Below are 12,794 nucleotides of genomic sequence, written 5' to 3'. Positions count from 1 at the left end.
GCTAAATATCAAGCTACATATCAAACTGCATTTGTAGAAGCAGGAAAAAAAAACAAAAAAAAAACTATTACATTAATTGTTTATAGGATTCAAACACACACTACTAAATTAAAATAATGTTACTTTAATTTGTTTTCGGACATTAAAGCTCATAATACAATTAAACAATAAATCTGGATACCACTAAAGTTTCTAAACCGTTTTCACAAACCGTTTTTGTTTGTTTGTTTGTTTGTTTGTTTTTTTAAACATGAAGTGATTCTGTTTTAATGAAGATAACTAGTTTAATTTGAGGATGGTTTAACATACCCCGAGTTTATCATGTAGGGTAACATAAGTCATGTTCTGCAAAAACAGCAATTAAAATGGAAATTGATTTGGCTAAATAATTGTACAGCAGGTTTAGGCATCTGTGGTACTACGAGTACTGCTACTATTTTTATAAAAACGTTTTCTATCAAACTAGATACAAATTATAAAGTGTTTCATAGTTTAATTTGCAATAATAAACTACACATTCTGCATCCAAAATTTTAAAAATATGTACTCCCACAAGACAAAATAAAATAAAAAGTGCAATGCATCAAGTAAGGATTCATCTGGTGTACATGTACACGTTTTCCTGTTTTACACTTGTTATAGCTTGTTCAAATCCTAAAAACGTAAGTAAAAACCTATTGAAAGGCAGGCACATGTTGGGTGGATTGGGAAGGCGGTCTTTCAACCCCAATGCAAATCTCTAATCAGTCAGACAGTGATATCAGGCTGAAACTGGAACAGGGTGAGCAGAAAAAAAAAAAAAAAAGTAAATCATAAATCAGTGGATTTTTTCAGGTTTACCAGAAGCCACCCATGAATCAATTATGTATTCATACAGCATTATCTACCAAGTGCAGTTAGACAATTATTAGAATATCAGAATCTGTCACTTCTAAATTTAAATTGATCATAATTGATCTTGTGGTCATACGATCACAATCAATCACAGGTCATCAACACATAGCCCTTAGTTTCACGCTCTTTACAATGTCCCCATAGGGCACAGCTGAGCCAAGGCTGTCGCAGAGCTGTGGGTCTCCACTGCGGCCACTACGCAGGAAGCAGAGGACAGTAGTCTTGCAAGTGTCCTTGCAGGGCTCAGACACATGGCCCTTGTGGTTCAGGTACCAGAAGTTCTTGAAAGCACGGTCATCCTGGAGGAATGTTTTAATGAGCCCATCCCAGTCGGCAGGGAACAAAGTCTCCAGTCCATAGGCCTCCCGCGCCCGGTACAACAATCTCCACCTGGGAGAAGCAGTGCGGTTATTGGCTTCCGTCAGGTTCAGAATGTGTGTCTCATGGTCCAGAACCAGGCGGGAGCTGCCAGAGTAATTGCCATCCACATAGTACATGCGATAACCTGTCAAGGACAAACAGTTCAGGTGAACAGTCCATCCATCACTCATAAAAATATACCAGTGTTCTTCATACCCAGTACTCGATGGCTAAGATGTTTGGTTTTCATTACACCTGAGCTATAGGCCTTTTTGATATGGTGTCTTTATGCTAAATTACCTGGATTGAGGTTGACATAGGTGGTTACACTAGGAGCAATAAAGGCCACTCCCAATGGGCGGCTCAGGGTCTCTTCATCATAAAACATCTGGAACTCATCCAAGTGCGTGTGTCCAAAAAACTGTCCTGTGATGGTGCTTTCATACCTAGGAAAACAAATATAAACAGATTAAAACAGTGGTTTTATTCCACTAATTTGGTATTGTAAATGCTCATTCATCTTAACTGCACATAAACAGATTCTGAACCCTCACCTTATCAAATTGAGTTGCGAATTACAACAATCAGTGGTGCAGCTTTAGTTTCAGAAGTGGGGGACATTCATTTCAAGTCCAACGGAAGGGGGGGGTTTGCTGGGAGTTGGCATGCATTGGGTGCTGCCGAGTTGTAGAGCATGGGGTGGGGGGCAGTTGCAGAATTGTCAAGTCGATTTCACTGGTACATCTCATAAATAATGACTATGGGTGAACACGTCTTTCAGTGGGGGGACATTGAGGGGGACAAACTGACACTCTATAAATAAAACTGTGGGGACATTTCACCCATGTTCCCTACGCCTATGGAGCTGGTCATGCATTATTGCAGTGGGGGACAATTTAACATTCTCTCAGGTCTCTCATTCTCACAAGGTTGCTTCACCCAAATGGTTTTGTCCCATGCAACTGCTGTATTCAGACGATACAGATCAGTGGCCTCCACGTATATATTCATACCCTTAAATAAACTGTCTCAAATAAACTACTTAACAGACTAAATCTGATGTGAATCTTTTCTCAAATGAAAATGTAAAGTTTTAAATAATACTGCATCATATGTTTTACAAAGTATGGCATGTTTAAAAAAAACTAAAAACATTTATTCCCATTCCCTCAATCTGTAGTTTGTGCATCATTTCACTTTGATGGAACCGAGAAGACATTTTATAAGGTTCTAACACTTCTCAGGAGAGATTTTGGACTACTTTCTCCAGCTCCTTCAGCTCTCTTGGTTTTCATTTGTGAAGTGCTTTATTGAGTTCAAACCACAAATCTTTTAATCAGATTTAAGTCTGAAGATTGAGAACGTTGATTCTGTGTTCAATTATTTGTATACTGGTCAAAAATGCTTGAATCCATCTTTCTCTTAATTCTAATAAGGGCACCAGGAGATGTAAAACAACCATAGCAAAACAGATACATTTCCATATTTTACAGAAGGGATGGTGTTCTTCTCAACATCAGATTCACCATTTTGATGCAAAACATGAAGCTGATGAGCATGTCCATAAAGCTCACTTTTTGTTTCAACAAGCATAAAGCATGGGCAAGTGTCACAAAGATGCAGTTTGGCAAATTCATAATGCTCCTTTTGAGTTGTGCCATTAGCGAGAGACTTGCATAGTTCCTAAAATTAAGGTTTTAATGTTGCTGTATAGTTAAGATTAATTTATTCTTCCAGATCGATTCTATCATATAAGTGTTAAAACATTAAAATGTAAATCTTACCAAATAAAAACAAGCAAATCTCAAAAGCCAGCATGTATGCTCCTTCAAGGTTTCAGGATGTATTGTATCATAACTTCCTGGATAGCTGAAAAATTTACTCCATATTCTTAAAAGCTTTATAATAATTATTGTACAGTGAAGACAAAGTTATTATTTTCTCCTTTCCAAAAACAATAGATTAATGGGTCATTCTCCCAAAACATGTACCACTAGTGTTACACAGCGTGCTTTTTAATGATTTATGCCTTATCTAAAGACAACTGTATGAAAAAAAATAATCCAGCCAGCTACATTTTGTGCTAGTGACATTTTTTTACCACCAACCCTAGGGTCTTGATAATATGGAGGTCAGTGACCCTTTGCATGCAATTGTTCATAAAGCTCTCTGACTTTGTCCATGATGATGAATGCTAGTAATAGTTTGCTTTTATATGGAAACAGGTGACCTTTGAAAGCTTCTATAAAATGTCCATATGTTTCCTATTAATTTTCAGAAAACAGAAAGTTGATGCAGGATTATTTCTGCAGGATTTTATTTTGATATACTTACTAGTGTGCATAAATGTGATTTGGCATTTCTTATGTTCATTCATCTTTTAGTTACACTTTATCAAAGGTGTAAATATAAGTGGAGGGCACTGTATATGCAAGTCAAGAACAAACCTGTTGACAATGTGATAGTAGTTCCAGCTCCAGCTCTTCATACACAAGCCGGGTGGAATATGACCAATGATGTGCACCTGAAAGACAACGTTACAGTGATGACTCTCTACAGCTTATACACGCAACACAAGCATGATAATAAACAGCAATATTCAAAATTGTAATGCAGAAAATAATCTCCTTTAAAATTGTTCTGGTATACTCAATGTTCTGATATTGATAACGGTATGGCAGTCAATCAGGCCTCCTCATCACATGTGCCTTTGAAATTATACATTTAGATTTCAATAATAATCTTCCTTTCTGTTATAACAGTTCACCCTCATTCTCTGGGGGATAAACCAATTATGCTAAATTAACTACCTTCAGGAAAGAAGAATACTGAGTGATAAGATAAGAGTTATTTTTAATGTTTATAAATGCCTTTACAACTCTGTCACTGTGTCTCACTCACCTTTTCCCCATTGTTCTCAGATTCTTGCAGGATGCCGATGAGCCACTGCAGCTGGTCTGCTGGGTCAGTGGAATTGATGAGAAGCCAGAAGTTCTCATGGGCGCAGAAGTTCATGTTGAGGGAGACCATGCGTAGCCCAGGCTGGACCTCCACACTGTAGAATCCACCCCACCTGAGGAAACATTTAAATAACAAGACTTAATAAGCATTTTTTTTTTTCCCCACAAAAGGTCAATTCACCCAGACAAGGCTGTTCTTTCACCAGTAAATCAAAGAGCGCATCTGCTGCTACTCTCCTAGTTAAGATCTTAGTCTGAGGACAGTCTAAAACCTCATGTCCAACCTGTCAGTCTCATGAGACTGTGTATTTATGAACTTCCGCCCCACCTGAGAGTCTGCAGCGCCTGTGGGGGCAGCCAGGCACTCCACTCCTCTGCCATCCTGTCATACAGCCAGGTCGAGGAGCGGTTGCCATGGATGAAAGGTGGTGGGAAGCTGTTGACGGGAGTGCTCTCGTGGTTGCCCACCGCAGGGTATACCGGTATGTTACCCAGGTACTTGCGAATCAGCTGGGTGATACCACTGAGTTCCAACAGTTGCTGGCTGCGAGTCTGGGCCCAGATGTTGTGAGCAGGGATATCTCCTGTCCAGTAGACCCAGTCCCAGGGGCCAGTGCTTGCAACATGCTGAAGGAGATTCTCCACAGTGTGCAGGGGAAGGTCACACTTACTGTAGGAGCCCCAGTAACCAGCACCCCTTTGGTGCCAATGTGGGGAGCCCGACTCATTACGGCAGCACAGAGGCTCCTTACATTCAGCATTGCTTCCCTCAGCATAGTCATGGTCCCAGTGCACGTCGGTGAGGAAGAGCACCCTGCTTGTGGGGGCCCCTGGTTTAGGTGGAGAAAGAGGCACCACCGGAGGCTTAGGTACTTGTGGCAAGCTAACATTCCAGGAGGAATAGATGTCAAAGTGGCCACAGTCAGGGCCCACCAGCAAAGCGCACACCTCGTCAGGCCGCAGGAAAGACCTTAGTAACACAGAGAGGAGATCGCTCTTGAAGAGCTCCGTGATATCAGTGCACACCTTATGGTCAGCCAGGTGTAACTGGATGCACACCTTGGCAGCTAAGGCCGCCACCCGCTCCTCGTTCTTCTCACTCTATACAGAACAAAAACAGTGTCAGTAATGGACAGGGCCTTCTCTTGCACTCTCTCTCTCACTGCTACACAAGATGTTGCACAAGAAAGAAAAGTCTACCTCCAAATGTAGTCTTTCCTTCTCATGCACTGGTGATGGTGATAAATGCTGTCTGTAATCTATTCACACATTGATAGGGCTCAATCATTTGTTTTTTTGCAGAAAAAAAATAGATGAAACACAACCAGTGTTTTGAAATAGAACCTGGAAATAAAGTCAAATTCCTTACACCCCAGAATTTCCCTGAAGTCTGCAACGAAGTCATTGATTAAATTAATGCAAAAGTAATATAACACTTCTGAAAAATCATTAAGCTTTATCTTAGCATTACAGTTTTATTTTTAACTGGTCAATACAAGAACAAAACGAACAAAAATATCAAACAAGTAGAATAACCTCATGGGTGAAAAAAATACTTTATGATAACAACCTACATAAACTTATTGTAACCCATGTTTAATTTGTTTACTTAAATCAGACGCAGAGTAATTCTACAGATTTCATGGCATAACAGTTAACATGCAGCTGAACCTACACCTGAATTATGTTGTTGGTTTCATAGCCTGGAAATAATTTAATTTCTACCCTGTCAAAAACTACGTAAAAAGCAAAATAATATATATAGAATATATAGTAACAAAGTAGAAGAATATAAATAATATAGACTTTGGTATATTCCCGGTCTGATACACTGCACAATAATGTCCACTTCAATGCTCAGTTTTATTTTATTGTAGCTTTAAAAAAGGACAATTAATTTAGTCGGCTGTGGCCAAAAATAAATAAATAAACTACTGTAAAAAACCTTTCGTGATTTAATGTTTGGCAGTTCCATATTTTTCCAGTTTCCAAAGCATTATTTTTTTCTACTTGATTTAAATTAGGAAGTGATATTGCCAAACTAGTTTTACTTTTAATTTAAACATTATACGACATATCTCATAATTTTCAATTACTGGTTTATGTTTATGTTACAATCGAAACTAAACTAGTTCAAGGAAAACTATTTTTTTTATCAGTTTCGAGGTCAAAATACATTTAAAACGTTCTGTGAATATTTTAGACACATATTAATAAGTTTCTTAACACAATACGTTGGAGAATAGACTTTCTTTTTCGGTTTAGTAGCTTTTTTTGTAATATCATGTCAAGACGGAACTTTTGTAATCTTTAATATTACACCTTGTGATGTTTTCAATAGAAAATATAGTAGTCAAAATACATTAATAGCCAATGTATTATTGCTATCGTATATATATATATTTCATTATAAGTACTATTTGGCAGACAGGCACAAACAAAATGTGAATGCAACATACATAACTTTCCTTGTTTATGAAAAACATAATACATAACATTTATTTTCAGTTTAGGGTAAATTAAAAAAGTTTTTTTCCTCACCCAAAGTGCGACGTCGACCGCAGCAAATAGGGCTTTGCAAAGCGGACAGGTTAGATTTCGCCATCCGATGTGAGCCCTTAAATTGTTCAGTATCCCTTCGGATTCAATTAAGTAATGTTCTTCTGGGACAGGGTATGTTGTCCCAAACGGAGCATGGTTAAACACAGTGGCCAGATACAGCACACACAGCACCTTCAGCGCCAGCATCTTGGTCTCAGAGAGCCGAACTCGCCAACAGTGGGGTTACGACACGTCCTGCAGTTTCGTTTGTGTCGTCAGGTCAGAAACCAATCTTGACTTCAGACAGTTAGCCTTAGCATTAAGAAAAACATGTATTACGCTGGGTGTTTTTAAAACAACTCTTTCACCCTCCAAAAGCGATGACTGTAACAAACCTTATGGTCAAAATTCCTGTAATGCACCCCCTGCATTAGTTTTCTTATCGCTCATAGCCCTACCATAATCGATTCATATGTTCCTTTTCAGCAATACCGCAGCGAAACCCCCTTAATTGTGGTATATTTGTATTTAATTTCACACTCAGCTGTCTTTGTCACAGACTGAATGTCTCAAATAAACAGGAAGTACAGACAGAGAAGGCTACGCTCGCCAAAACATGCAGCAAAAGGCAAAAATCTGTAGTCTTTTACAAATGTTGATCAATTATACACAATTAATTGCGAAACAGAACGAAAGTTATAACTTGCAAATGTTTCAACAGAGCTAGTCATGTGACATTTGTAATGTTGTCACGTGATTATGATGACGTAAAGTGCTTCTGTATTTAAAGCCAGCCTGCTGCTTAAAGGTTTCAGAAGCCATAGGTCTTTCTGGAAATGAACAGATGAGGAAAAAAAAAAAAAACCACAACAACAGTGCAACAGTGAGCATTCTCACAAGTCTGTTTGCTAGTTAGAACCACCGTCTAAAAGTGTAACCTACATTTCCACCACCAATATACAGTATATCCTTTGTTGTATCATTATTTTTTATTTCCACAATGACTTTAAAGCTCACAGTTCACAATGCCAATGGATGTTTGTATGAATATATTTAAATTGTTTGTTTTCAGTTTGGTGTACTAATAGGCCTAGAACATCACGATTAAATATAGTTTTAAGGAGAGACTGACTATTAACTTACCTTTCTTTATACTTTATGAGAGCGGTACATTTTGAGATCTAATAGAATGGAAATTAACCCAGCAGCACTCAACAACTGGAAATAAACCAAAGAGCATAATTAAAAAAAATAAAATACAGCCTTCGACTTATGAATTTCTACTTTGAACATTCCCACTTTTCACTATGGATCCATACACATAATCTGGAACAGAGAAGATAGTCAACGCATCCATATAAAAAGTATTGGAGTAGATACATTTTCTTACATCATCACCAATGTTGTTTAAAAATGAAATCACATTACCTTTTCACTTTATCATCTGATATATTTTGTCACTCTTAAATCTATATTCTGAAATGTTGAGTGATACAAAATATTTTAAAGTACAAACAGTAGGAATCATTTTGTTTTTGCTGTCCCCTCTGTACATCTCAGACTTTCTTATAACAAATTGATTATTTGAACAAATGTAGGCACAATATAACTACATTTAAGAAAATATAAATATATATTGGATGTTATTGTAACTTATTCCTCTCTTCCAATGCGATTCAATTATAAAATGATTTGAGCTAATCTTACTAATAAATGAAATCCAATATATATATATATATATATATATATATATACACCGATCTAATATTGGGTAGGTCCTCCTTTTGCCGCCTAAACAGCCCTGACCCATCGTGGCATGGACTCCACTAGACCTCTGAAGGTGTGCTGTGGTATCTGGCACCAAGACGTTAGCAGCAGATCCTGCGAGGTGGGGCCTTGTGGACTTGTTTGACCAGCACACCCCACAGATGCTCGATTGGATTGAGATCTGGGCAATTTGGAGGCCAAGTCAACACCTTGAACTCATGATTCATCAGACCAGGCCTCCTTCTTCCATTGCTCCATGGTCCAGTTCTGATGCTCACGTGCCTATGGTAGGCACTTTCGGCAGTGGACAGGGGTCAGCATGGGCACCCTGACTGGTCTGCGGCTACGCAGCCCCATACGCAACAAACTGTGATGCACTGTGTGTTCTGACACCTTTCTATCAGAACCAGAATTAACTTTTTCAGCAATTTGAGCTACAGTAGATCGTCTGTTGGATTGGACCACACGGGCCAGCCTTCGCTCCCCACGTGCAACAATGAGCCTTGGCCGCCCGTGACCCTGTCACCGGTTCACCGCTTTTTCTTCCTTGGACCAGTTTTGATAGGTACTGACCACTGCAGACCGGGAACACCCCACAAGAGCTGCAGTTTTGGAGATGCTCTGACCCAGTCGTCTAGCCATCACAATTTGGCCCTTGTCAAAGTCGCTCAGATCCTTACGCTTGCCCATTTTTCCTGCTTCTAACACATCAACTTTGAGGACAAAATGTTCACTTGCTACCTGTAGAACTGTCTCGGAAATAAGTGGAGAAGTCGTGGAGATAAAGCAAATAGAACTTTAATCAAGCCGGATCGGAAGCCCCACGTCAGGAATAATTCCTTCAGTGAGGACTTAATGTTTACAAACATGAGTGCAGCTTTATAGGAAAATGACGTAACATCTTATGGGCGTTCATCCAATCAGAAGATACAGGTCCGGGTCCGTTTACGATCTGTCCTCCCATGAAGAGGTGATGGATACAAAAAGCAGATGTCTGTCTTTGATGTGCACTAGGAAGATGCGATCCCATGGTCGTCATTTACCTAGTGTCAATCGCTCATTAACAGAAACAATTTCTGCCTATCTTGAGAAACGATTAAGTCATAAACAAATTCACAGCAGACATCTGTAGGCTATTTCAGCACTGTGTAATCTTTCATTACTGACAGGAGTTTCTAACAAATCGACCTTGTTGACCCTTTACTTGTCCTGCTAAATCTAATCTGCTCAGTCTGTATACAAAACTACTTCTAATGCTAGTATTAATATAAAACATTATATAATTATCACAAAACACTTTCTTCAACTTCCTATACAGTGTCTTCATTACCTAATATATCCCACCCACTGACAGGTGTCATGATAACAAGATTATCAGTGTTACTCACTTCACCTGTCAGTGGTCATAATGTTATGGCTGATCGGTGTATATTCTCAGTTGCTGGTATGTTCTTCCTGTCTATCAGAGTCTGAAAAGAGACCTTCCAGTCAGTGAACGTGAGTGGTTCTCCATTGAATGTTACTGGTTCTGGTATGGGGAGGCGGCTTACACTGATGGATTCCGCTAGTAACCTGACCATGGTCTTGGTGCCATCTTCTTGTTGTGTGCTTGTCATGACATTGTGGTGAGAGACTGAAATGAGCAACTTCTGTGCATGTTTCTTTCTCTTTCACAGATTTGCAGTTAGAGAGTAATTCTCTCTTCTCGTCCTCTGAGTATTCATCTTGCTCATACACTTGCATGCCTTGGCAGCATTTAGTTTCTTGAGCACTTCTAGGCGCTCTAGCTCTCTACGCTTGTCTTTGAGTTTCCTTCGTCTGGCAACATTTTCTTCTAAGCTGCGTTTCACAGCCTCAGGTTCTTGCTCTGCTGTCCTCTTCTTATCTTCTTCTTCGAGTCTCTGAAGCTGTTCTAGTTGGCGTTCTTGCTTAACCATTTTTTCTAAAGCTGCTTGGTTAGCAGCAACTTCCGCTGCAGCCTCTTGTCTCTTGACAGATGACACATTTGAGCGTCTGGAGGTGACCTTTGAGTTGCTTTGAGAATGGAAGGAAGCACCTGAGTGCTGATAGTTGAGATTTGACTTGTGTGAGAGTTTGGACATGCACAAGGAATTGCTGTCATTCAAGTGCAGCTCTTCTATTTGGTTACTTTGACCTTCTTCCCTTCTTTCTAAATGACACCTTACAGTCTTGATAATAGACCTTGTAACTGCTTCACAAGTATCAACTCTGCGGTGTATATCATTGTCAGGAATGTCGATTTGACGCAAATTTAGATAGGCAAGGTTTAGATCTGTAGAGGTATGGCTAAACTTGTTCAGGAGGTCTTGTAGTAGGTCTTCAGAGCAACAGCCCATCAGTGAAAGTTTTGCCTCCTTTACCAGAGCCTTCCACTTCTCATAGCTGTCCCTGAAATGATGTTCAAGCTGTCTCCACCTTTCATCGCGCAGTTCTCTGGCCTTTTCAGTTAACCTGCGGACCCTCTCACCTCTTCGTGGCTCTTGTTGTGATGTCTCATTAGCAGCCTCTGTATCATCATTCGCTGGTAGCCATGACTCCACACAGGTCTGGGTCTCTTCCTGCTGCTCTGTTTGTTGTTGCCACCCCATCTCTATAACCCTTAGTGAAACTACCTCTTTCTGACATTCTAGGTAAGTGAGTAGGTTTGAATAAGTGAGTAGGTAATTTATACTCTAATTCACTATAATTTAAACCTTGGTACGTGGTATAAACATGTATAACGCTTGTAACAAAAGCTTGAATAAACAATTTACCAAACAATTACACTATTCATTTACAGGTGAAAATATAATTAATTGGTGCATGCTAACCATTAATGTATATATATATTTTTTGTAAGAAATAATATTTCTCCAGTAATACACATACCAGCAATACATTAAGATAGAAAGAGCAGATGCATAATACCAGCAAGTCTTGATTAAACACACAACTATCTCCAGCCCTTACAAATTGTAAACTTAAAGTCTCTTATTAGCAGTTCACAAGGCTAGGACCACTTTCAAACACCTTGACTTGTACTTGTGTGTCTGACTTTCCTGTTAGCCTTGACCTTATGCTGCTTCACAATGCTACCTTATGTGGAGATTTTATTCTTAGTTTGCAGGTTGGTGCAAAACTCTTATCTGGCAGATGACAGGGCCTACCAGGACTTGGGAATTTTGTAGACATTTTACAGCTGGATGAGGCTCTTCTTTCTCTCTTGCTCGTGAAGAGCATTGAGTTCTTACTGTAGCTCCCTCCAGTAACCACGAGCACAACTGTTCCTTGATTTTAACCAGCAGTTTTATTCTGTAGTTTAGTCAGAATTATCACCTTCCATGAGAACTATAAAGTAAATGAAAATACAGTTAAGCACACTCTTACAACTTTCTTGTCTTATGAGTGACTTATTAGCTTGATATAACTCTGAAGTGTTTACATACATAAAAACAGTTTAGCCGAAGATATAACAGTATCAAATTAAACACATGAATAACAGAAAAATACCTCATTGGCTGCTTATTACAGAAGGGAGCAAATCAAAAACGTCACACTTTTTATTCCTGGCTTGCTGAATTCACGCTTATCCTTATTATAACATTACCATTGCTAACACACATGCTTCAACCTTTAGATACACCTGAAGAAAAAAAAAAAAACTAGCTAACACAGCATGGGATTGCCTTCACTCCAAAAGTGTGTGTGTACAATAATAATCCCCATAACAACAGTTCTTAGCCACGTAGTTCTGCATTTCCTCCGTATAGCAAACACGTAAACAATTCAAACAAAAAACGACAACAGACTGACAGGTTAATTGTCAGTTACAGTCCCCACGTAGTCTCCTCTGTTCCAGGGTGAAAAGGTTCAGTTCGCTCAGTCTCTCTGAGTAGGACTTTCCCTTCAAACCTGGAATAAGTCTGGTTGCTCGCCTCTGAACTGCCTCTAGAGCAGCGATATCCTTCTTGAAGTGTGGAGGCCAGAACTGTACACAGTATTCCAGATGAGGTCTAACTAGTGCATTGTACAGTCTTCCCTTGTTCTAAATTCTACACTTCTGATAATATACCCTAACATTTTGTTTGCCTTTTATATTGCTTCCCCACATTGTTTACATGGAGAAAGTGAGACTTAAGACTCCTAGATCTTTCTCTTGTGTTACTTCATCTAGTTCTATTCCTCACATAGAGTAATTATAGTGGACATTTTTGTTACCTGCATGTAACACCTTGCACTTTTCCACATGGAATTTAATCTGCCAGGTGTCGT

The 12,794-nt window shown here is 39.2% G+C and overlaps 1 protein-coding gene across 1 annotated transcript; it reads right to left on the bottom strand.

Annotated features, from left to right (window-relative positions):
- Window positions 1–108: 108 nt before the first annotated feature.
- Window positions 109–7,508, bottom strand: smpd1 (sphingomyelin phosphodiesterase 1). The gene is made up of 6 exons (XM_066699945.1): window positions 6,756–7,508; window positions 4,543–5,315; window positions 4,156–4,327; window positions 3,702–3,778; window positions 1,555–1,700; window positions 109–1,399 (listed from the first exon to the last, which is right to left on the bottom strand). Exons 1-6 carry the CDS (start codon window positions 6,960–6,962, stop codon window positions 993–995), a joined length of 1,782 nt encoding a protein of 593 aa, XP_066556042.1. The 5' UTR covers window positions 6,963–7,508; the 3' UTR covers window positions 109–992.
- Window positions 7,509–12,794: the final 5,286 nt, after the last annotated feature.

Source organism: Amia ocellicauda, chromosome 3, assembly GCF_036373705.1.
Source record: "Amia ocellicauda isolate fAmiCal2 chromosome 3, fAmiCal2.hap1, whole genome shotgun sequence".
In the NCBI taxonomy this organism is placed as follows: domain Eukaryota; kingdom Metazoa; phylum Chordata; class Actinopteri; order Amiiformes; family Amiidae; genus Amia; species Amia ocellicauda.
This window is presented reverse-complemented; position numbering and strand designations above follow the sequence as displayed.

Bases quoted from the DNA above. Each gene is read 5' to 3' on its own strand.
- smpd1 (XM_066699945.1), bottom strand. From the start codon at position 6,962: ATGCTGGCGCTGAAGGTGCTGTGTGTGCTGTATCTGGCCACTGTGTTT. The intron at 5,316-6,755 runs GTGAGGAAAAAA...TGTTCTGTATAG, and splicing joins CGGTCGACGTCGCACTTTGG to AGTGAGAAGAACGAGGAGCG. The intron at 1,400-1,554 runs GTAATTTAGCAT...TGTCCTTGACAG, and splicing joins CTATGTCAACCTCAATCCAG to GTTATCGCATGTACTATGTG.